This window comes from Mycteria americana, chromosome 2 (genome assembly GCF_035582795.1).
Source record: "Mycteria americana isolate JAX WOST 10 ecotype Jacksonville Zoo and Gardens chromosome 2, USCA_MyAme_1.0, whole genome shotgun sequence".
In the NCBI taxonomy this organism is placed as follows: domain Eukaryota; kingdom Metazoa; phylum Chordata; class Aves; order Ciconiiformes; family Ciconiidae; genus Mycteria; species Mycteria americana.
In genome coordinates, this window is record NC_134366.1 from 15,918,791 (window position 1) to 15,945,079 (window position 26,289).

A 26,289-nucleotide genomic window follows, 5' to 3' on the forward strand; every position below is an offset into this window, starting at 1 on the left:
TAACCAAACCCCCTCATTGTTTTAGGAAAGGGATAGTGTGTTCTTTGTCTTTCATGAAGAATCTGCAGTTTTCCTTAACAATCCTTTATTCCATCTGAGGACTGTTCACCCACATGGATTTTCCATATTTAGGTTGTTCTGAAATGTTCTCTGCTTCTCGTGTATACGTACTAACAAATGTGGTGCCCAATTTTCTGGTTATCAAATATTTTCCATTGTTTTTGAAATGAGTTTTTTAAAAAAAATTTAGGGAGATCTGTACTGAAGTACCTGAGCACTCATCTGCATTTTCTTAAATTAGAGGAGAAAGAAGAGCATGATTTACTTCTAGCTCTGCTTGCAGTCCTGGAAGGGAAGATAACTGTAAGAGAAGTATCGTAGGAAGTTGACAGTGTAGGTGCTTCAGATGTTCCTCATTGGGTCTCTGAACTGATGTCCTTTTGAGAGTGACATGAAAGTACTGGAAGCAGTCCAGAGGTGATGCTTGCTTTTTGTCCCGTATTCTGGCAGTGTTTGTACCCAGCAGCACATTTTGCTGCTGAGAATTTAGGCCTGCAGTTGATGCTGGATGAGGAGCGCACAATATTTCATGCAGAAGAACCTTAGAAAGACAAAAACGTTATGCAAGCCACAGTCTTTCCACAATCGAGAAGATAATCCTAGCATTAGTGAGAAATTAAACGCTTCTTCACTGGGAGATAACAGAAAACCTAGCCACCTCTAGTAAGGTTTAATATTTTTTTTAGCATACCATCGGTTTATGATCAGGCTGATTCCAAATAAGATGATGATGATGTTAATTTTGAATATGTATTTAATTAACTTCTGGGAAAGTTTTTTGCCCCCCTGTCTTAATGCTACTAGAACCAATTTCCTCCAAAACAGCAACTGAAGCATCAAATCTGCCCTTCTTCTATTTGTGCAACATAGTTCTTTTACTATTGTAACGGCCCTTTTTATTCACCTAGAACTACTTTGTCTTCAGCTGAGAGCTGGCTGAGCTCTCGAGGGTAATGTGACCTTAGAAGGTGTGTTCAGTGTCACATTCAAGAGAAAAGGGGAGCTCTAACTTGTCGAGAGAGCTGCTGATTTATCAAAGAAGCCTAAGAATTTAAATTACACAAATTAGTGGGTAATTTTTAAATGTTATTATCACTCGGTGTAATTTGATCGTTGTCAGAGATGACAGCTATAGAGGGAGGAAGACGTTTTCTACCCTCTTTCTTTTTAAAATCTATAAGAGATTAAGTTGTACATAGCTCAAATAATCTAGACCTTGCAAAGTAAAGCTCCTAGCTTTGAGCAGGATGACTCCCATGTTTTCAAAAAGATGGACATTTCTTCTATTTTCTATGCTTGTTCTGGTTCTGCCTGTATGTGTGTCCAGTTTTTCCCATATGATTAGTATAAATCAGAGATATCAGAGGAGCCTACAGTATGTTTGCACGGTTATTATAATGCAGTTTTACACCCTAAGAACTGAAAACATTTTAGCAGCAGGGAGATATACTAAGATGTTATATCATTTCTATCAACAGGACAACTGAAATGCATGGGGTAGAGATAACTAAATCCGTTATGTGTATAAAAAGAAAAAAAAAACCACTTAAAATCAATCCAGTCACAGAAGTCATATTTATTTTTGGCCTTGATCGAATGTATCAATTATTTCCCAATCTTGTGAACTTCTAATTTGCATACAGTAAGAACAGGAGTTTATGGAGCTGTATTGTACAGCTAAGGGCAGCTCTAGTGCACAAATAGTAAAATGAAGCAGTGAAAAAGAAAGAGGAAAATGACACCCAAAAGCTGCCTCATGCAAAGCTGTACAGAGCAGCATAGCGAAGTGCAGCCCGGTTGAGGCCCCGTCTTTCCACAGAAAGAAGTAACTAGAATTTTATTCTGCTAATATCTGGGCTCAGTGTGGATTTGTGGCGTTCTGCCGGCTTTGGTAGAGGCTTTCTGGAGAGTTGACAGCAAAAAATGCCACAGTCCAAATTTATATCCTGTGTGCACCTGAAATGTGAACATTTCAACTTCTGTTTTTTTCCCCAGGGGTTTAAAGCGGAGTGAGTGAACCAGACATCTGTAATGATGCCGTAATCAGGCTATGGGGATTAAGCTTATTAATAATGAAATATTGTCCTGGGCACGCAGTCATGTTCTGATATTACTTTAGAAATTTTAGCAGACAAAACCTGTACTCAAAGAGCAATATTCAACACAGATCCTTAAAATAAGGAAAAGATAAATTCCATAAAAAGCTAAGGTGTGTCTTAAAAAAACCTTACACCTATACAGATCATCTTCACATGTTGCAAGGAGTTAAAGAGCTCTATGAATGTTTGAAGCATCATTAAAATTGTGAGGTCTCCAAAGTAAAATATGGACGTTATGAGTTCTAATATTTTTTTCATCTCTGTGTAATAGCACTGATAAATTTTATATCAGCCTGAAAGTGGATGAAGACTTTCAAATTCAAATGTCAGTTTTTCAGCTATCTTGAATGCCGCAGACATAAGGAAGGGAGGTTGTCTTATGATAGTTAGCCTGGAGGAATTGATCCAAATTTCCTGAACAATACGAGCTGCATGTACTTGCTGTGGATATGAGGACTTACATACATTCAAGATGAAGACTTTAAAAAGTTATATCCCTGCCAGCCCTGTCACCTGTGTCAATTTACTTCTTAACATAATTACCATCTTGATAATAAAATACATTGTACTAAATTTTAATCAAATGTAATTGTGCAGGTTTCAGAAATCTGCATGTAGACTAACGTTGACTATATTGGACTCCTGCTTCCTTTACACATGTGTGAATATTAACCTGCTCAGTAAAAAAGCAAGACTTGGCAAATGAACATGGGGAACAGTGAGAGAGAAATTATTTCAGACTTTAACCTCAAATGGTTATATAGTTGTGTGTCTTTCACACAGGTTGCGTTCGACTTCCCAGGGCTCAAAGCTGACGACTGTTGCCTAGAAGTTCGGCTTCTGTCTGTCCCCGTAATTTTGTGCAAAGTGGTGTGTTGTGCAACTTTTAGGGACCATACCTGATATTGTAGAGTCCTAACTGCAGGTTGTCTTAGTAGGTCAGACTGAAGGTAGGCTGGGTGTGCATGTGCCTAGCTAGTGAACTTCAACTGTAGACGTATCTTGACAACCTCTGAGATGTTTCAAATGGAAGTTGTAGATGCTGACACTGTGTGAGGGACGCTCCCTGCTGAATGGCTGTCTGCGTTCCGTGCTAGATTAAGTGTCCTGAATAGACTTGATGTGCAGTGTTGGGGGGGTGTGTTTCAACGTAGAGTTTCAAAGGTTGTCGATAATGTTGGACAGATTGCATCAAAGAGAGGATCACAAATGAGCTTTCTGCATAGTGGAAAGGCTTCTGTTTGTCCTCTCAGCTTGGGAATCCCAGAGCTGGTGGGGTCCTAAGATACACTTCAATAACCAATTGTGGGCATTATTTCTCTGAAATACGAGCAAGCCTCATTTGCCATATTGACTGGACCCGCTCTCTGGATTTCTCCAGGTCATCTTAAACATCTCTGTTTTGCTTCAGTCAGCCTTAGCCAAGTGTAGTCAGTCACCTGGATGCACAGTAGGACCTCAGAAGCAGCAGCCTGGCTCTGCTCCCTGCCTGCGTGGCAGAAGGTGGGGTGGAACCCAGCGAGAGCCAGGGTGAAGCCCCAGGACGGAGGAGCTGTGGACAGAAAACAGCCCGAGGTCCCTCGGAGCAGAAGAAATGAGACCACTGAGCTCTGGTTCTGTCTGTCACCTGCCAGTGTCCATAAATGAGCTGACAAAGCCCCGTGGCCAGCAGTGTCGGCTGACTGATGGTGCTGAAAGAGTCGCAAAAGAGAAAGAAAGGATCATTGATGAGATCCAGATTGACAAGGGGGAAGGCAGTGATAGGATATCAGATATGCTTTGTTCTGATTCCTTGTCACTCAGCTCATCTGAAATAGAAAGTTGGAAATATGGCAATGACTTGGAAATCATCGGAACAGCAAGTTGCAAGGAGGGCCTGCTGAGCCACCTGTGCCAAGACTCAGTGCTTCAGCTATAGCATTCCTATATATGCCTTTTTTTTTCTTTTTTTTTTGCCATGCAGAAATTCTTACATCTTATGTATTTTCATGGATTGTATCAGTGAGGTATACATGTATACATTCTGCTGGGTAAAAATAATATATAATATAAAATATGCAGTTTAACAAGTAGTATTTTACATTCTTTATGCAGGTACAGAAGGCTTGGGATTTAGCATTACTTCGAGAGATGTCCCAATTGGTGGCTCTGCTCCAATTTATGTGAAAAACATCCTTCCGAGAGGTGCAGCTATTCAAGATGGGAGACTAAAAGCTGGAGACCGATTAATTGAGGTGATGAAGTGTTACATGTTGTTTGTCTGTGTTTTGGCATGAGCCCATGCACTAGTTCACTTCCAAAAGCTCTTAATAGTTTACGTTACAGGAAAATGTCTCCCTCTTCTTTTTTTTTTTTTTTTTTTTGGCTTTGTTTTTTTAGGTGACAGATCAAGGGCTGTGCATTTTCAGTACATAACTGTTTCAAGAGCTGGACCCAGACATATTATGAAAACATGAGTTTACATGTCCTTATGTGAATACAGTGCCATAGTCTTGCATTGCTGTTTAGGAATAAGTTGAAGCAAAGTAATTGTTACCTAATAAGAGGCATTAAATTAGCGTGGAGTGACAGACCAGAAATTATTGGAGATGTTGCCAAGTGTGGAAGACAAAACCCTGAAAAGGCTTAGTGAATTAACTTAAAGGCACAACATAAGAGGCGGGTAGTGCTACGGGGAATCAAGGGCACTTCCCTCCTGAAGGGAGGATGTCCTCAAGGGAATTACATTTCTCTTAGATGGGCGCACAGCAGAGATCTTCCTGCAAATCCAGCTGGAGTGATACAAGATGTTACCACCCACAGCTCTTCATTACTGTCCCTAAGCCGAATGACACTGGAGTAACAGCTGAGACTGTAACTGCTTCTCAGTGCCCTAACTTCACTTTACTGCAAAATTGGCAAAGTCAGCTTGAATTGCTGCTGGAGGGTAGCCCTCTGTAATTACAGTAATTCAAGGTAACCCAGATGACTCGGGTAGAAGGGGACTGAGAGGCATTTAAGACGACAGTTATGGTATCTCAACTGGATGAGCTGTGATCTCTTACGAGGGAAAGAAAAAGATGGTTTGCTGACTTCTTCTGAGCACCATGCTCTCTTGCTTAACACTGTTAGCTGATCTGCCTTACATTTAAAAAATGTTTCTGAACAGACAAGCCTGAGAATACCCTGTCTTTCTCTGGCTTTTTCCTTACCCAAGTTAGCTCATAGAGTGGGAAATTTACCTGTACATATTCCATACCTGTCTGTACTGGTAAGTGGTATGTGGAGGCCAAGGGATTGGACCGCTGCACAAAGGCAAAATAAAGAGTAACTGCTCCAAAGGTATTTGGGGGGAAAAAAATTATTTTCTGCTTTTCACACAATTTATTGTGCAAGATATATTTGGAAGATATGTATAGCACCAAGGCACATGGAAACAGGACCAGTTTTGGATCACACATTGATTTTGCCAAAGGGTTTTTACACAGAAATTTTTGTGAAAAATATTGGTAGATGGAATTAGTTGGCTTTAGAGGATACTGGAGTATACTGATCCTGATAAAGAGGAGGGAAATATTGATGTCTTGCTTCTTATTTGTATTCATATGTAAAGCATGCATGTTTAATTAGTTCTATTAAATGGAAGCTATACTAAGCCAATAAGCAGATTGCTTCAGTGAGGGTTTTTTGATATTGTCCCATATGATTCACATGACTTTTCGGTATGAATTTCTACTGTTTTTCCTGTTTTGGAGTCTTATCAATTTCTAATATTTCCTTTGTCACAGGTAAATGGAGTTGATTTAACAGGAAAAACTCAAGAAGAAGTTGTGTCCTTGCTGCGAAGCACCAAGATGGGAGGGACCGTCGGCCTTCTGATTTTTCGACAGGAAGAAACATTCCATCCAAGGGAACTGGTGCGTAAAATAGAGAGCAGCTAAGAGATTTAGATGAATATGAGCAAATGATTTGATCTTGTCACCTGCTAGTAAACATGCATGGCCAGCACTGAATATAAGCTGCAAACAAACCCCAGCTATTTTGCTTTATTCAGAACATTTTACATGAATGTTTTTTATTCTCTTCGAGATCTGCTATTGGAATTAAATATTTGTTAATAATGTATAAGTGAGAGTTTTATTTTGAGTGAAAATGTTTATTATAGAAGAAGCTATTGGATGGACTTTATTTGGATGCATGCAGACAAGTAGATTATTTCATATCTTTCATATGGACAAATCTATGTTTGAAAGCCTGCCATTTGTCTCACTACCTGCTTACTAAAATATTTTAGAGCATATAATATTATGCCAAAACAGGATATGTAAATACCTTTCTATCAAAAAGTGGAATATATAAGAAATAGTAGCCTTTTTTGAATATAAATGCAATCTCTGTGGAATGGAAACCCTGCAGTTATTAATTTAGCAGGGTAATTCAGAAAATGTTTCTGAGGAATTTACATGAAATGGAAATAAAACGATGTTTCATACTGTACCTGCTCCACTTGCATAGTGTATACAGATATTTTTCTGATAATTATACAAGATAATTTCTGTTATGAAAAGGTAGACTGTGAATGTAGCAGTCTTACTTTGTTCTGTATTCAGTTAAACTGCTGAAGTTATTTATTATTTGTATTATCATAGCTATATATAGCTCTAAAAATAACTTATTTGGCTGCATTATCATGAGAAGATAGACAAATATAAGTGACATTTAGAATGATGAATAGATTGCTTCATTTTTCTGTTGGATTTGTGTTATTTTGAATGCAAGGAGAATGAATTTTTGTTTGGCCATTTCAAGACATTTAACATTAGCCTTTTACTTTTCAAAACTACAGTTAAACCTAGGAAGTCAAAGTGGCAGGGAAGGTTTCAAATGAACCACACTTTTACTGTAATTCTTGGAACATGGCTTCAGGTACTGACATGAAAGTTGTCATAAAATGAAGAGAAATCAACAATTTGAAATCATATTATGCCCTACCTTATTGCTGGAACTGCGAAAGCAACCTGTTTATAAGTTCCTATGATGTAATTTTCACAGTATTGCTATCTTACATAAAGGTGAATGAAAATGCTTTTTAAGTTTTCTAAATAAACTTAGAAGTAAGAAAATGTCTTAATTTTGTGTATATTATTTCTGTATTAAAATGAGGAAGTTATAATGCATAATTTAACACAGTATTTTGTTTAAATAATTGTAAACAAAGATATGACGTGAGTATGGCAGAGGTTTAAGCATAGTAATACTTGATTTAGTTTTAAAAATAACAGCAAAGCAGCCCCTTTAAATGAGTTCAACCTGAGTAGCCTCCCTGCTGCTGCTCAGGCGATACTCTCGCGGCTGTTTTGGCAAACATCAGCCTAGGGAAGCCAGATCTCACGGTGGCTGTGTCAGGTAGTAGGTGGGCTCTGCGTACGTAGTCAGAGATCAGATCCGAACTGGTGTGCGTTTCTGTAGCTCCAGTTGAACAAATGATATTGTGAGGATCTGACAGTACATGTGTGTGATGATCCTCTGTTGCGTAAGGATTTGTTTGTTTGCATTTTGACATGAAGAAATGTTAGGTGAGCTCTGCTGACAGCTCTCAAAGAGCAGGAGCAGAATTGCTGGGGAAGGTGTTGAACTAAAACCCATCATAAGGGCTGTTCTTTCTTCTCTGGTAAGAAATAATCTTAAAAGAAAAAAAAGAAGTATTTTCGAGCTGCTCCTCTCATTGTCTTTCACTAGCTTTATGTAAAAAAAAAAAAAAAAAGAAAATTAATATTGAAGGAGGGAGGGAATGATCTAAAATCATGTCAGCTCATCTTTTTCACATGCAAACCTTCTTTGGCCACTTAGGAACAATTTGTCTTTGCATCCTTCCCCTATTTCTGTCATATTTTCTGCATTTGTATGCTTTACATATTAACTGAATGACATGTGTCTCAGAAACCATATGCATAAAATCACGTTATTTGATATTATCCATCTCGTAAAGTGCAGGACTTGCGGTTGTTTGCTGAGGAGCACTCAATATTAAAACCATTTTTTATTTGCCAACGTTTGTACAGATAGTAATCCCAATAAAAGAGGTGTTTAGATTTTATGTTTTGGGTTATGGCTTGTTGAATGACTTTTGAAAAGTTACTTATCCTTGGGTTTCTTTATAAGTGAAATGAAGATAACAAACTTTCAGGAGAGTTGTGGAGTGTAATGTCTTTGATGTATGTTGCCATTATTGACTGGAAGGGACCTACGAAAATGTGTAGCTGTATCTAAAACTTATGGGAATATTAAGTTGAGCCCGTATAGGTTAGTATGGGATCTTTGTAGTTTGTGTTGTCAGGTTAGGGGGGGGGTGTGTGATGGAGAACCATCATCCAGTGCAGCAGCTTCCTTACAGGTCATGATAAGAGTGAGTAAAATGTGGATGCAGGGAACAAAACCAAATTGGCATGAGTCAACTCTAACCAGTGAGGTCTGGAAGCATGATTATGCTTCTCCAGAATACCAGGCATTTTATTGCTTCCAGAGTTAACTTAATACCAGATAGGTAATATATCAGGGCTGGTCTGCATCAGTGTGAGAGGCAGATTGTCTCTTAAAAATCTTCCCTCCCTGTCCCCTTCCTTTGTGAAAGGAATGAGGATTACTCTGCTTAAGTAGAGCTCCTGTTACGCTGTGGTTACCTCACATAACCGAACATAACTTGCTGTGAAGGATTTTCTTAGAGCCTGCTACTGACTATGTGAATCCACTGAAGGATTGACTTGGGTTATTTAGCTTTTGAGCTAAATTCTTGGTATCAGCAGAGACTGGCTGGCAGAGTTAGTCTCCTGTACCCTACAAGTTAATACGCCCATTGGTACATGTAGAGCCTTTACATGTTCCTGGTAGTTGGCTCCTTCATCTTTTTTTCTTATTGGTTGTTAGCTGCAGGTTAAAGCTAACTGGATGTTTTCATTACTACTTGACCACCACATTTTTGTGCTTAATCATTTGAGTCTCCTGCAAAACAGCCGAAAGCAAAAAAGTCCAGTGAACCCTAGCGTTTCATTTTGGCCCCGCGGAATGGAAAGAAATAGCTGGTTAGCCCCAAAGTGATCAGCCAGCCAGCAGCAACGTGGCTCCTGGGTGCTCAAAGAGGTTTTCTATGGGTGGACATGGGCTTGGAAGAGCTATAGTTCCGTACGTGTGTTTCCAGAATTGGTTGGGGGATGCAGAAAGGTTTCCCAATGATGTATGTTTGCCTCATGTGCCCTGAGACACAGGTGAGGAATGCAAGGTATAGGAGGGTCCCATCTGTGATGGGACTGAAAGCACCCCCCTGTCCTGGGATATCCAGTGCTGTAGTTCTGGTTCATCCAAACACACTCAGAAGGGGAATCCCTTGTTAAAATGAGAATGGATGTTTTAAAAAATAGGTACTTGTTTAAAATATTTAGAAAGGTTCATCTGGACTGCTGAGGTGGTTCTCTGAAGCCTTCAAAGCAGAAGGGAAAGGCCAGGGGAGAACATCACTGAACGAGAACGTTCCATCAGCCAGAAAATGGTGCGAGCAGCTGTGATCCTTCCTTTGCCAGATAGCCACCTCCCTCGTAGCCAGATAAAGTCAGGTGCACTGGCCTAAGATTGCTGGAGGTTATTTTTGTTCACCTCTCATTTAGTGCTTGTTTAGACAAATTTGAATCAGGGAGTGTGACGAGCACCCTTTATTTTTCCATTACCACTTCACGTCAGAATTAGAGCTCTTTGTGTATCCCCCTGCTGATAGATAGTGTATGTCGTATGTAGTCGTGTTCTTATTTATTTTTTTTACTTCCTTTAGAGTGCAGAACAAAGCCAGTCACATATTCCAAAGGAAACGGTAAGAGCTTTGTCTTTTCCATACTGGAAGACTCCCAAATGTTTTTAAATTGATATGGCACTTCTCCATCAAAGTTTCACAGATCCTCCTTTCACTTTATATACTGTAGATGGCTCTCTCTAGCTTTACATTTTAAATGCGTTTTTAATGTAATTTCAAATACTGTTTGAATATTATATACAATTCAATCATTATGTACATTCAAGTGCTATTTGAAATTACATCTTTTATACACACCCAACGGCCTAAAGTTGGAATGATAAGAGTAGACTGTTAGTTTGGGTTATTTGTTGAAACTAATTGTTTAAATCATGATTATATGACTGAAAGCTGAGATACAAACACAGAAATTAGGCAGTTTGGATTTAAGTCTCAATTATATCCTCACAGCAAACCACTGTTTGTTAGTTATTTATAAGAATTTATAAGGAAGTAGTATCAAGTTTAACCCTTTGAAGGCTGTGTAACAGGTTTGCATGTGATGTGTCAGTGAAGCTGTATATTGAGGTTGTATACTGTTTATATACCTCATTTTAGTCAGTGGAACAGGATCAGTGTTAATACATATTATGCTAATATATGTAAAAAGTTTTTCTAAAATAAAAGGCTTATTTTATGAAATATTAACAGAGGATATAACAATAATATATTACCTTAAAGGTATACTGTACCTTAGTTAAAACATACTTCAAGAAACTCCATTCAATTAGGTACCTATTTCAAAATTAAAGAATAAATTAGAATGTGGAGAAATTAAGAGGATTTGTGTTGGGATTTGAAATTAGTTAGGCTGCTGAAAACAGAAAAAGCTTTTCTAGATGATTCAGAATGCTTTACCAGCAATGGTGAGATGATGTCTGGGATAAAAAGAAAGTCAAGACTAGGTAAAGAGATGTAAGAGCCATCTCAGTGAAATAGTCTAGGGTACATTGGTTGATACTATTAATGTTTCAGGCCAATGGAATGTAACTGCTAAAATGGGCGTTTGGGTTGAATGTAGCAGTATTCACTTTTATCCCTCTGTCTTTTGATGTCCTCCTCGTCTGAAAGTCATCTGCATAAGGGCTCTGCAAAATCGTGGGTGTATCATTGTTTCAGACATGCCTCGCAGTATCTTTTTAGTACATCTCATTAGTGCATGTATGTTTTTATCTTCATAGTTTCTTACCATGTACTGCTGATATGTAAGGAGATCAAAGCGCAGGACAGTATTTCTGCCTGTAATTGAATACAATTGAAAATAATTTGTGGGTGCAGCCTTATAAAAGTGTCCTGGCTTTAGGAGTGGAAATTCTGCCCCAAAACCTCATTAAAGATTAGGCAGGTTGCCTATAGGGTGTTTATATAAAGCAGTTGCCCATCTGTTGCAAAGTTAATGTTTTGTACCAAGTTCCGTGGTGAAATCTTTTCTCTGCGATTTTTCTCATCAACTTCCTGACTTCATCTAAGAAAAGACCAAGAGAAAATAAGGAGATCTCATTTGTTCTCTATAGATGTGAGCTAAAAATTGCTTGTTAACCAGCGGGTTATGCAGGAGGGACAGGGAGTGTATGAGGAGCTAGGGATTTCTGAAAAACCAGCCAGAAAGCCCTAGCAAGCCTTGGAAATAAGGAAGAGAACTGGGAAACATATGGAGACGGATTTGGTTAGTGAGGGAATGACGCTAGAAAGCTGATCAATACAAAAATGTTTTTTGCGTAATGTCCTGGGTTTTTCATTCATTATGGGGTGGGATTTTTTTGTTACTTATTTGAAGGCTCAGAGCAACAGTGATCAACAGTAGGAACAATAGGTCTCTTCAAATTTGCCTACTCCGGGGTGGAAGTAAAAAATGGACCAAATGTGAAAGGTGTCAGTGGGTATTTGTAATGCACAATGCTTTTGCACTTACCTCCTTTCTTCCGACCTACTTTGCTTTGGATAAGTGTGATACTCCAGTTCTACAGAACTAATTTTCCTCAGCTGCACATTAATAATACAGTCACATACCTTTTTTTTTTAATTATTATTTTTGAAAGTATTTTTCATTGCTTTCCTTTATTCTCCTTGGTTCTGCCTCAATCCCTATTAATTCCTCCTCTCTCTACTTTTCATGTCTTTGAGATTTCTAATCTTGCAATTTCTGTTTCTGTGCCTGCTCTGATCTCTGTGCTGTTAGTCGTGAGGTTTTAGTCTCCAAGTGTCAAGGACTTGATAGTAGAAAACAAAGCAAAAAAAACAACCAAAAAAAAGTGTGGTGAAAGCAGTGAAGCTATAGAAATGAGAGAGAGGTGAAATACAAGTCTGTTTTTAATTTAAAGGCAGAATGGTTGGGGGTTTTTTTTGTTGTTATGTCTTTGTGGGGAAATAGAAGAAAAATGCACCTTTGAAATTAAAAAAGAAAAAACCCCTTGAAAATGGAAGGCCTGAATTAAAATTTATATGTGGACCCCAAAATATAAAGCCTAATTTATCAACACATTATTAACACTCAGGGGTTACATTCATGTAACTGTTACTTTGAAATGGTTTACACTAATATTGTGGCACTTGGATGCAGTAGTTAGAGTCTTCATAGATGTAATAAAAGAAAACCTTGAAAATTAGTTTTTTCGTAATTTATTTGTGGCCTGAAATCCTTGAGAGAGTTATTTCTTACTACCCATATAGGAAAGCATATGACTTCGTATTTTGCACACCATCACAGAATACAGATTCTCATATTCTCATTCTTGAACTTCCATATGAAGAGTTTTTGTAACTTGCTAAGCTCGCAGAATTTAAGCTTTGCTCTCCAGTTATCCATAAGAAATGCAAATTGCTAATGCAACTTCAGCTTCTATCCAGTAACTGTGCCCTGGTGAAAACAGTACGGCTGTTTTTACCTTCTGTTTTGCTGACGAACGGAACAGGCACTTCGTTAGCTCCTGAAGCAAGGCAATCTCCTGTACCTTGGTTGAAAGATTGTTTCACCCAGCCACGAGTTTGTACCATTTGTATAGCTGATGACACATGGAACAGATGCACCTATCTCTAAACATGGTGATTATTTGGAATGTAGGAGATTGACCGTAATATGAAAACTAGTAATTTATCATTATTACATTTCTGTTTCTAAGCATAATTATCTTAATCTTGTTACAGAGCATTGAAATGAACTGTTAATTATGCTATGTAAAACATCTGCCAATTAATTTTTCCTCATACTCTTTGAAAGTCTATAGTGTTTCAGTAATATTTTGCTTTTACAATTGTCATTCACTGCTTGTTTTCTGAATTCAAACTGGCAAGTTAACTTTCATGTAAGCATAATGCTAGAAAAATAATAATTATCGTATATGTGTAACTATTTTCTAGGGAGTGTTGTCTATTGGTAAAAAGACATGCAAAGTTAAGATTCAGGATTTCATTTCATGATTGTTGCACTCAGCAGCATGGGAAAGCTTCAGTTTTCTGTTCTCATTTGTTTTTCTGTCAAATTGCTGTGAGTGAGCAGAATGTTACGAATTTTACGGAGTGCAGGATTCGTAACAGTGACATAACAAGAGCGGTTGGTTTGTTGGAACAATATATAATATGTTTAGCAGCCCCGATAGAAATTGCAAATGGGATTGCTTTTTATTTTCTTCTGAACTCGAACATCTGATACTCCTGTTATTATCTAAATTTCATTTTGATCACTGTGTTTTTTCAGAATCCAAGGATAATGTTGTGGCTAAACCTATCAGCATTTTTGGGTTCAGTTGCTGTTCTTGCCATAGACTTTTCTGTGTGATTCCGAGTAAATTAGCTAGCTACACTTTTTGTGCAAGAATTCATCACCTATAGGAATGGTGTGGTACCACCGTGGTCAGAGGCATTTTGTAAGAACTAATGCATAATTATTTTTGTACACTTTTTGCTTGCAACTTTTCGTGTTACGGATATGAGACATACACTAACAAATGCCTAGAAAGACATAATTTATTTTGATAAATGGATGGAAAATTCTTGGAGCTTAATCTTGGGGAAAAAAGCACTGTCACATTGAGCTTTAAGATGGTGGTGTTCTGAGTGCGTGTGTACTTGTTTTGTTACGTTTGGTGAAAAGCTGTTTCTATTACTTCAAGATATGTAGTCACTGGGTACGTATCCATAGCTAGTTCTCAAAAGCTGTAAGTTAAGTTCCCACCACTTCATATTTAGCACTTACAGAGAACATCACCTTTTATAGAAGCTTTGTATCATTCAGTTGATGCAACTCTTCCTTCACACAGAACCTTCTTTGGAGAACAGTTTAGAGCTTCATCTATTTCCATTGCTGCAATAGGTGATCCAAATGTCTAAAAATTGAGTCAAGATCGTACATTGACTAATATCAGCCTACACCACCAGCAGTGCTGATATCATTAGATACAGAATGATGTTATCAAAAGAGAAGAGGTTTGACTGATGATGACGCTGGTGCTGTTATTTCCTCCATGGTGTTTAGGAATACTGCGAATAACTGGTGCTGATTATTTTTATACCTTTTTATCTTCTAATGGTGTGAGGCACAAGGGTGATTATAATGTTTTAAAAGCCTTTTTTTGTGCTATTTTGAGTGGTTTCAGATTATATTTTTAATAAAGTTGTGATATAAGAAACAGATCAGTGGCCATAGGAAAGAAAGAGGTGGTGAATGTGTGATCTTCTGCAGGATACGGTTGTGTTTACAGTCTTTTACCATAGGAGGTACTCTAGTATTGAATAGCGTGTTCTGGGACATTAATGAGTAGAGCCGAGACATTAATTCCTAGGGAATAACTAATACAACAGTTGAGTGACTGTGTTTATGAATGCTCTTTGAGTAGTCTGAATTTCCTGGAACGTTCGGTGATAATCCACATAAACTCCTGTGTAACGCTGTGCTTGGGCCAGACCCTCAGGCTCATAGCTTTGACTCTGTCATCTGCAGGTGGTTTACCCGGGCTGCAGCGTGGCACACCCAGGCTGGCTCCGGGCAGCACTGCGGGGCAGCCTTAGCCATCTTCTCAAAGCTTGCATCGGTAACACTTGCTGGCCAGTTGCCAGTTTCGTGGAAGGCAATGTACCCTCCATGAGGTTCTGTAACAGGGTTGCCCGAGTGCCACCGTTGCAGAGTCATCGTGAAGCCACACTGGTGTGCGCATTATTCACCATTATTACACTATTTCCTACATACCGACCTTACGTTATTTTGGGTAATAAGAGTCAACTGTAAGGCATTTACAATTCAAACAACAGATACAGAGTGTGGGACTGAAAGGGGCCCCCAGGTCCTTTACTTGGTCATCTGCTAGCACAGGCAATAGGGTCATCAGGTTATTTCAAACACTTGGCCTAATTTGGGTGAGTGCAAAGTTCACATTGTTGCTTAAAATTCCTATTTAAACCTCTGAAAACTCATTGGTTGTGTGCAAAGCTTGTTCTACTGCACTGTTGGCTTTAGACTCTTGGTGTTGATTCTTCCTTGCTCTTAAGTCCAGGGAAAATATTGAGATGAAGTGGTTTGCCACGGTTGCCTGAAAGTCTGCAGCAGAAGTAGGAGTAAGGCACAGGTCAGTCCCAGTGCCCTGTATGGGCACTGCCTCATGTGGAACGTGTTTCTTGCCATGGACTTCTATAAAGGCATTATTTCCCTTTCAACTTTGTTTTTCTGTCTGGCTTTCCCAGACACTCTCTATCTGTTTCTTTAGTCTTTCAAGTCTTGTACGTCCAACAGGCCAGTGAGAGAAGTATAAAGATTTTTAGGGAGCTGTGTCATTAGTGTGTTGGGCATTGAAGTTTTCCTTGAATAAGCGATAGTGCAGAGAGCTGTAGCTTTATAGGCTTCTTTGGCAGAGCAGACACCTGCTGTGTATCTAATCCCTTGGTTTTCCCTTCTCTAGGATAAGCATCTTGAAAGAAATGGGGTTAGCATTACAATTGCATATTTGTTTCACAACATACAGTAGGAGCACAAAGTTTGAGCAGGAACAACAGTTTGGAAGAGGGTTTGTTGGCCTGAATAAAGTAGAGTCATTATGGTAACGGCAACAGACGAGTCCCTGTGTGAAGTTCAGAGATGCATAACCAACGAAACATTTTTAGTGGTCTGATCAGTTGATTTGAAACGTAGAATCTCAACTGCTTAAATCAGTTCCTATGACAGCCCAGATCAGAGTGTTAGAATTAGGGAGAATAATGTTAGCATAGACAAGCAATCGCCTTCTTATAGAGATGAATAACAAACATGTGGAAGTACTTAAACATCGGCTTTTGCAAAGCTTTGATTCTCATACTAAATGAAAATCACATGCTAGAAGTTTTGTGCTTTGGAAAACATTTAATTTTTTCCTAAACCATTTTTTAATCCATCAAAAACATTAAACTAAGACATTGTTTAATGTGGAACATGTTTTTTGATACTAAATTAAATCCTTAAAATGGACATAACTGGAAATGTAACGGGCCTGTTTTGCAGTATTTTCATGAGCTAGCATTTCTGCGTATAAATATGTACCACAGTTAATCCACATATAATATGCAAAAAACTTTTCCTTGATGGGATTAAAATTAAAGCAGACCACATTTCCCATAAAATCTCAGAATTCAAATGTAGTTTTTGATATTTAGCAGCTGCTGTTTGATTTGAACAAGAGTGCAGTCTTTGCCAGATGTGACATATTAACTTAGCTAATATGAATAATGAGTCTCAGTGTATACGTGCAAATAAGATTCATTAGTGTTTATCTAACATATGGGAGATATTAAAATACTTAACCTAAGAAGAGTTAGAAAAAGAAAGCAAGCATAAGAATTTTAGTTGTTTAGTTGGCTTAAGCCCTATATCATTTTATGACTAGGTAAGTAGACACTTTAGGCCCTTATAACCTGTAATGCAACACGATTGTTTGATTTAAAAAAAAAAAAAAAAAAAAAAAAGATAAAAGGCCTTGTTGTATTTCAGGAGGAAACCGGGTTGGAGTGTGCATGTCACTATTGGATCAGTAGGCAGGCTTTTCTCTGCCGGAGGTCCAGTTTTAAATCTGAATGAGCTGCTGTAGTTATATTTATCTTTAATGCCTACCCACGGCAGGATGCATCAGCTCTCAGCTATTCCTCCTCAGGAGAGGCCTCGACTGAAGTTGGAGAGGTGTGTTACAGGCCACCTACATTGCTCTGTTTTCAGCACCTCCAGCAGTAATACATCTACATTTTTATAAGTACTAAACATCAACCCCCACGACATAGTTGTTGACCACGGATGCTGTTTTGCTTCCTTAGAGCTGCTCGATTTTACTTGTTCTACGTTTGTATATGTGATGGCATATGATAAAAGTGAGTGTCATCATCTTTTGGTGGCCTGATATGACAGCAATGTCACCCACCTAACTTGAAGGACAAAACAATTTGAGCCATCTCTAATGTCAAGAACGTTTTCGCACAGTAGATAAGTGAAATCTCCTCTCTCTTGTGTATACCATGCGTGTTTTAAAATAAGAGTTCTATTTTGTTATAATAATACTGAGACAAATTTTATTGGTTTCCTAATGTATAGGAGTTATGATTTCTTAGAAACTTGTGAATTGTACGTTAAAATCTTCCAAAGATTGAAAATATCCTGGAAAAGGCTGTGACGTTAGGTTGGAATTCCCCATTATTGGAACCAAATGACTAAACCTGGGATTTTGCAAATTCCAGTCCTTTTACTTTCCTAGCCTCCGCTTCCTAGACCTGGTGGGCTCTTAATGTCCATGGGACTTCAAACTCATCTGTCAAGAACTTGAGATTTTCAGTCCGGACAACTTTGAAAGAGAGAAGATGCATTTGTGAGGCAAAAGGCTGATAGGTTAACAAAATAATAATAAAACAGAGGCTAACAGGCTTCAGGCTGTGCTGTTAGAAGGCTGGGCACAACAGGATTTGGGGGCAGGTAGAGTGAATCGTGTAGATGGAGTCACTGGAGGCGTTAGGTAGGGTTTGTGCTATGGTGACATAATTTATCATGTGAATTTCATCATCGTATAAGAAGGGCGTGTTTGTATATGTACATGCATATGTGTGTGCATACAAGAGCCCTGTAAATGTTTTCATGTGTGTTATATACATAACTTAGAAATGCGGGTTACCCTCTAAGAGTGGGGATACAGAACTTTATTAATTGCTTCTGTGAAAGAAAACAGGAGTGCACTGGATTTTTGCTGGCAGTCCCATGATTAACTTATTTCTTTTCTCTATACATAATCACAAAGTAGCTTGCAGACAGGTTTCAGTGACTTAATAGCTGCTGAGAAGACAGCATGTCTAAGCCTGCAAGAGAATGAACTTTGCTGGAGAGAATGCAGCCGGATTTGTAGCTGCAGCGAGCCACTTCAGAAACTTGTCCCAGCTTGATTGAAAATTGCTTCCCCCGTTAGGTGGGAGGAGGTTTTCCTTTGCTGTTGGGTTTCTTTTTTCACCCCTCTCATGCTGCTTACTCACCAGCTGAACCCTGATGAGATTTTATAAAGGGAAGAAGTCCCAAGCAAGAAATATCTTCATAGTATTTAAAACATAAAAGGTTAAGGAGGAGATGCTGTTACTAACATGATGAAATAGACTTACTGCACTTTTAGTGTCAAGGTCCATTTTAATGTTGTTTATAAAATTACATCGGGGTTTATGATCAGATCAGAAACCAATGTTATGTAGAAGAGAAAAATAATTTCCCTCCTGTTTATCCAATGGCTTTTTTTAATCTCCGTATGTATCGAAGCACAGCCATAAGTTTGCTCTAGTCAGGAAGTTTATCTTCAAATTTACGATATATTTATATTGTATTTAAAAAGTGAAAAACTTAGCTTAAATGTTATTTAGCATAAATTGATGCTAAGTATGAATTTGAAGCAAAAAAAAAAGTCACCAACGTATTTTATCACCAGTCGAATTTTTATTACATACTTGAGCAGCTTCATTCACCCAGCTGAAGTCATTTCAGATGACCTTTTCCTCAGCAGACTCTGTCTGAACAGAATATTGTTCTGCTGCTCATTGTTTTGGACACAGTGTGTGAAAAATCTGAAGGGAGTTGAATTTTGTTGTTCAGGGTTCACAGTACATAATCTTGCTTGAATGTTTACTGCTGGCCTGTCAAAGTATATGAAGGAATAAATTTCTCCCACAGATCAACTAATCATGAAAATAGCGTTGAGGTGTTTGATTGACATAGCGAAGCTGTTAATTTAGAGTATATCAAGATCAAATGGAAGTTATTGCAATTAGGAAGTGATTGTGTTCTCAGTTGAAATTTTTAAATGATGCATTTTAGATTTTTGTGCATTTTTATGCTGTCTCATGGATGTATTAGGGAATTTCTATGGTTTGTTACATTTAGATACTTAATGTTCAACACAATTTCAGTGCAAATTTTACTTTTTTGTAATAGCTGATATTTAATTGATTAGGGAGAGTCGCTGTACGTGCAATGTTTCTGTACTCTAAAGGGCTTTGGGGAACAAAGGATTCAGCCAATCTGAGGTTTTGTTGGTTTTTTGTTTGTTTGTCTTTGTTTTCACAACTTTGGTTCAAAATATTACAGTACCAGGCTAAAGTCTTCCTGCTTATTTCTCTGAGAATGGCTCCTTTATGACATGCTTAGGGGTTCCTGATCACTGCATAGTTCTGTTCCAAGGTTTGTACGTATGAAGTTGTACTCAATATATCATATATAGTAAGACCTTCTTTGGTACCATGGTGTGGCACAAATGTTAGAGTCAGTACTTTCATATCCATAGTCCTTGAATCTTAATGGTTCAGTTACTCTTGAGAGCCACATTTTTCTCCTAAGTATTCTTAGGAAAAATTGTCGGATATCAAAAAGAAATATTCTGTCTATCGCTTTCTCTTTTTAAAATCTACATTCAAGCATATGGTACTGACAGATGACACACAGATTCTAGAGGGCAAAAGGCTTCTCATGTCCCTAAAATTGCAGACACAGGTATGGTGGTGAAACAAGCTGGCTTAGTTGAAAAAAGCTGCGGTACCCGATGAAGTCCCTAAAGCAATTTAGCCTTACCCAGTAATGGTAATTTTTTTCTTTGGATGACTTGAGCAATTTTCTTACGGCTTCACTACTGCTGTTCCAGTGCTGAGGCTGCTGCGTCTCATTTTTTCACATGCATGATCTACTCACTCGTATGCAGCTGCTAAGGAGAGGTTTGTTACAGGTTTAGGCCTTAAGTATCACCTCCACACTCAGGTGTGTCTAGCCCAATATTAGCATTAGATCTTTTCCTTATTTAAGACTGTAGAAAATGAGCAAGCAGAAGACTCACATTAAGAATAGTGCTGAGATGATAATGCAGCTCTTTGGTCTCGCTGAAGAGAAGTAGTGTGGAGGCCATTAGCCAGGTCCTTGGGGATGCTTACTGAGATGCTCTCTCCCGTTGACCCTTAGCATATAGAAGTGCACCCAGTGGGGACGGGCTGCGCAGGGAAGCAGTTTAGTTCTCTGCCCCGGAAGGGAGATGGCTGTGGCTGAAGTTCTGGCATATTTTTTAGAACATTGGAAAATACTGGGGGAGGAGGGGAGTGATTGTAAATTTATGATTACAGTAGTAAAGAAAAATCCAATAAGCTTATGTGTTTCCTTGGATTACCCATACATCCTGCCTTGGCTTTATCTCCCTTTTGGCTCGCAAGCTTTTATTCCTACTATTTACTGAGGAATATGAAAGTGTTCAGTGTTACAGAAACTAAAAGGTAACGTGCATCTGTCTCAGATTGTTTTATTCTGCAGCTGCCTGACAAAAGATGCATCTCAGATGTATGCTCTAACTAGTGCTTTTGTGACCCAAACAGGAAAATGAGGGTTGTAATTTTCCCAAAATTTGGGAAATATTTTTTAGATCCAGTATTTTTTCCATGGACACAGTGCACCTTTCCATTCCTGACAGCTAGCACAGATCGTGCTGATTTGTATGGCCAAGACATGTATTTGGATAATGGGATTCATAAGCGAGACAGCTTAGCTATGGCACTTGGATAGTGGGTGTTTATTTTTTTTTTTTAATTGATGAAGCATTATGCTTTGTTATAAACAAAAGACGGTTAGAGACAAGCAGATAGTGTCTAATGCAAGAGAAGGGGCTGGTGAACACATTAAGGTTCATCCTTTCAACTAAGAGGGAAAAGATAGAGCTCTTGTTTTTCTTCCCTCGGCTGTTCTGGTTCTCTCAGCAGCCTGCCTGCCTTCCCACGTGACATTTTTGCATTGCATTTCTAGGTCAGTGGTGACACAACTAGCATGCTTGTGCCCAAATTGATCATCTCAGTCTGCTGTACTCCACATGGCTTTCACATCCATCTTTGCCATAGTCTGTGTTTGGATTTCAGAAGAGGCTGTCAGCTTTGCATTTCCTCAGGTCTTAAGAAACAGAGACGGCTCAGCAGGCGCACGTTAACTTCTCACGTGTTTTGTCCTGCTCCAAGTATCTGGGAGTAGGAGAAAAATAGGAGGACCGAGCTTTGCAAATAGATGAGGGTAATGTGGGAAAAGTCAGTATAAAATCAGTGTCAGAAGGGAGGTGACTCATTTTCTAAGGTTATGAAACAAATTGGCCAGATTAATTCTTCCAGAGAAGAACTGCCGACTGTTGGGCATTACTATGCACCTTCTGGTGGACGTTCTCTCACTCTTTCTCCTTCATGTGGGTGAGAAAAAACCAGCACAGTTGGGTTCATGAGCGTCTTTCTGGATGCCAGACACCGGGCCCGCTGCAGAGAATTGCCTTTAAGGGCATGACTTTTTTCTTTAATCGATAAAGTTATACAAAAGTGGTTATAACTGCTTTGTTATAACTGAGAGATGGTCAGAGACAAGTGGACAACGTCTACTGCAAGGGAGAGGGCTGGTGAACAGCTCGCCCCTCTCGTTCCTCCTTTCAGCAGCAGCAGCTTGCGCGTAAGCGCTGCTCCTCAGGGCCTGACCATTTTCTTTCCTGGTGCTGTGCCCATGCCTGCTGCCCCCACGAGTGCCACCGCTCTGTGGGGACACCCCAGGGCCCCTGCTCCCAGCCCGCTGCCACCCCGGGCTCGGCAGCAGGCAAAGCGAGGCCGGTCTCCTGTGCGTGCACGGCTTTCGGGTGCGTGGAAGGCTGTCACTGAGCAGCTCCTTGCCAGGGACACTGGCAGGTCTGGGACTGTAATTCCTGGTGTTCAAAACCTGGGATTGTCCCAGCCAGGCTAAAACTGGGTGGGGAGGGCAGCGAAGACCCAAAGATGTGAGTAAGAGGACAGAGGTGAAGGGCAGAGCCGGGAAAGAGAGGAAAGTTGGCACTCAGCTGGATTTGATGCTAAGCCTGGCAATAGTGGAGAGATGTGCTGTTGCAGATCTCAGCTGTGTAATTTTCTGGTTTTCTTAACACAGCTAGTTTTAAACGAAATGAGGTGAATGAGTAATTTTTGAATTTAATTTTCTTGCACTTAGTTTTGCAGTCACGGGGAGAAACTATCATAGATGATGATGATATTTTAAAAATTCTGTAGGTTTGCATTGTAAGAAAATATTTCTGATACAGCTCTCTTTTGGCTAATGAAATAGCAGCTTATGTGTGAGTTGGTATTAATGGCACATTCAGTAATGACACATGATTCAATTATTTTACTAGACAGAGAAGCACTTAGACACAAACATAAGATATTTCTGAATCTAGGCATCAGCTGGAGGTGATTGAAAATACACTATTTGTGCATGTTTCTTCAAATAATTACTGTGGAAAATATTGTGGCACTGTAGTTAAAAGCAGGTTTTTTTAATGCTAATAGCTAAGGGAAGAGAATTCCCAAAGAGAAATGCTCTTCTCTAATCCCATGTTAATCTTCCCGACAGAAAGCAGAAGAAGAGGAGCTTGTCCTCACACCTGATGGCACCAGGGAATTCCTGACATTTGAAGTTCCACTGAATGACTCTGGATCAGCTGGACTTGGTGTGAGCGTCAAAGGTAACCGGTCAAAAGAAAACCATGCCGATTTAGGAATCTTCGTCAAGTCCATTATTAACGGTGGAGCAGCATCCAAGGTGAGAGGGAACATCTGTGTACCTTTGTCTTCCTCAGTTTTCCATAGTAAGGCTGTTCTGAAAGTAACCACAGGTTCAAGAAGGGTGAGGTTGCTCTGTAACTAGCTTTTTCCAATTTCACCATCAGATTTCGATTTCTACTCAGATTCACATGTTTGCGCGTCCCAGGATTTAAACAGCCTTTACAGATTCTCGGGAAGGTTACGAGCAATCTCTGGTACAGTTCAATTAGTATGCTATTTGTGCAAACAGGTTATGATAATAGCTTGCAGTGCAAATCTATAATTGGAATAGATATTTCCTACAACAGCTGCAATGGAAGCTATTATACCAGTGTTCATTTGGCCATAAACTATTAGGACTAAGCATAGTTGTTTGATTATTTTTCTTTTGTTTTTTTTTCGTCTCCCCAGCAGACTAAACTTCGTTTGTGTGTGTTTTATGTAACTAGCTATAATCTTTCCTTTTCCAGGATGGCAGGCTTCGAGTGAACGATCAGCTAATAGCGGTAAATGGAGAATCATTATTGGGCAAAACAAATCAAGATGCTATGGAAACTTTAAGGAGGTCCATGTCCACTGAAGGAAACAAACGGGGAATGATTCAGCTTATTGTGGCGAGGCGAATAAGTAAATGCAATGAGGTAATACGTTTTTGATATCAGGGCTGGGAGTTTTCACTTCTAAGGTATTTGTGTTTTAGGAGATGTCATGTTTCCTCTGAGACCTGGAAAATAATCTTTGAGAAGCTAAAGAAAGAGAATTACAAAATGATCTGAATTTCAGTGTTAGACATGCTAACCTTATTACCGATCAATAAAGTTTTTCTTTTGAGTATTTTCATCAATGAATAACGGGAAAGACTGAATAAAACTGTATTGATTTTGTAATTGGATCCCGCTGTTTACGTGATTTTTGTTCTTTGGAGTTTTTTATGTAGGTCTATTGAGTCTTTCATTTATAGACTTGGTGTTAACTGTCTTGTTTCTTTGTCACTTCCAGTTTTTTTTTTAATTAAGAGTAGAGCTTTTAAATTCCATTTTTATATTTTATCTAAGCAATTAAAAGTTCCATGTAAAGATTCTGCAAAACTTGATGCAACGAATTCTGTTATTTCAGATTTTAAATATGTTGTGTCTTGGCCTTCATTGCAGGGAAGTATGAAATACTGAATTCAGGGTGAAGTGGTGATTCTTTTTCTGATGTTATTTGCAGCTTCTCTCTCCTCCACTGGAGTGTTAATGTGTTGATGTTTTGAAACATTTTCATGATTTCTAATAGTTTATCTTCTAGATTAATGTAAACAATGCTATATAGTAGAAATATGTGGGCATATGATGCTGAGTAGGACTGCAGATGCTGTGGAGAACTGAATTAGACTTCAAAATGATTTTGACTGAGTTAAATAGGGTGCAGTTGAATGGAGGGTCAGGGAAGCATCTCTTCTTAAGACATGTAGAAGTCATTCTTTCCTTCTTGTTAACACCGGTAAGGTCTTATTGGAAATGTTATTTCTTGAGCATCATGCTTCAAAAATGATGCGCACAAATTGGTTTAGTAGTGCTGATCTTGCCTAGGGGCAAAGGGAATGGTTTATTTTTTAATGCATAAAATTGATCTTTAAAAAATTCCAGTTCATAGCATATTATAAAATCATGTTTGAAAAGACACTAGTCTCTCTAGAAGTATTAAGCTCCTCTTGATTAACTGCTTATACACAGCTTTAATACACATACATATGTTTATAAATACAGACTGCTAGAAAGCCAGCTTGGATGCACACAGTTTCTCACTTGGGTGTTGAAGGAATTCTGACCTTTTTATATTTGGTGATGTCTTGTTCTAGCCGTAATTCTGAACTCGGGCTCCAGAGAGCACAGACTGTCCTTTGGAGAGTGTTTCTTATTCCTGCTCCATTTCAGATGTATTTTATATGTTACTACATAGAAAGGGTGAAATATTTTAGACTATCTCTGTGTATAGTATAAATATATATATATATATATATATATATATATATATTCCCTGACCCCCCCCCAAAAAAAAAGGGTATGGAAGATGTTCACCCTTCACTTAGTGAACATCTTCTAGAACAAATGTACCAAGACAGTGTTTGTAAACATGATGGAGCAAATCCAGCAATGATGAACCAAAGACATTGCTCCTTAAACTCAATAGAATTTTTTGCTCACTCAAGTTAAGAAGTTTGGTGCCCTACATCTGCTTAACATTCACTAATTTATTTTGCAGAAATCACATGGCAAAAATGGCACAGCTCAGTCTACAGTATATGTGCTCTAAGATGAAAGAACTGGTGTTAGAACCAGATTTAGATATACTAAAATGTGTCTGTAGAGGGAGCAGAATGGGCCTACTTTACAATTTTTTTTGTGGATTTTCCCAGCTTCTTAATAAGCTAGTGAGATGAGCCATAATAATTTGGGAAAGCGATGATATGCAGTTATTGGTGTAGTGATCATCTTTGCAAAATAATTGTTGTGACTATTTTTTCTCAGGAATTCTTGCTTTCCTCACATTCATCCAAAGGAAATAACAATGTCAATACTGTTTACATATTTTAATATGATGAAAGCACAGCTTGCATGGACATAAAGTTATTTACCTGCTGAGCTGGCAGTATTCAAGAAGCCAGTTTTCTGAAAGTCTTGCGATGTCCAGACTGCAATGAAATGAAAAGTGAAGAGAGGATTTTTTTTCTTGGCATTTTGCAATTAAACCCTAGTTCCTTGTTCAAGAATTTGATCGTTTTAAACTTCAGATATTAATCAGATATAATACTGATAAGCTATGATAATATTATTTATGTATCGGGTAGATGTGGCGCTTAGGGACATGGTTTAGTGGTGGACTTGGCAGTGTTAGGTTTATGGTTGGACTCGATGATCTTAAGGGTCTTTTCCAACCTCAATGATTCTATGATTCTATGAATACCGTATATCAGTATGGTATTCAGTCACCTTAGCCCCTAAGTAATGGATGTGCGGACTGAGACCCAGCTGGAGAGCAGCACTGCATGACTGAGCGTCGCAGTGATGTTCACTTTCCCATGGAGCATCAGATATTGGCCATATCTGGCAGCCTCAGCTATATTATGCTTAATTCAGCAACTTGGACGTGCTGGCACACAAGCTGTCCCCTTAGAATATTCCTGTAGCTTCCACCAGCCTAAGCAAAGATTTTTAGTACTAGAACAGAAAATAAATGACATCTGACTGGCAGCAAATTGAGGAGCTTGCAGATTAGAAGTAAAAG

General features: G+C 38.7%; 1 protein-coding gene across 16 annotated transcripts in view; it reads left to right on the forward strand.

Moving 5' to 3' along the window:
- Nucleotides 1-26,289, forward strand: part of PARD3 (par-3 family cell polarity regulator) — a 465,648-nt gene that overhangs the window by 260,524 nt on the left and 178,835 nt on the right. For 12 of the 16 annotated variants that reach the window (XM_075492487.1, XM_075492486.1, XM_075492494.1 and 9 more), the window contains 5 exons: nucleotides 4,254-4,393; nucleotides 5,927-6,055; nucleotides 9,958-9,996; nucleotides 22,829-23,017; nucleotides 23,490-23,660. In XM_075492487.1, the coding sequence (XP_075348602.1) occupies nucleotides 4,254-4,393; nucleotides 5,927-6,055; nucleotides 9,958-9,996; nucleotides 22,829-23,017; nucleotides 23,490-23,660 (668 nt within the window). The remainder of the gene's footprint in view (nucleotides 1-4,253; nucleotides 4,394-5,926; nucleotides 6,056-9,957; nucleotides 9,997-22,828; nucleotides 23,018-23,489; nucleotides 23,661-26,289) is intronic. The other 4 variants (XM_075492496.1, XM_075492483.1, XM_075492491.1 and 1 more) reach the window with 1 other exon arrangement.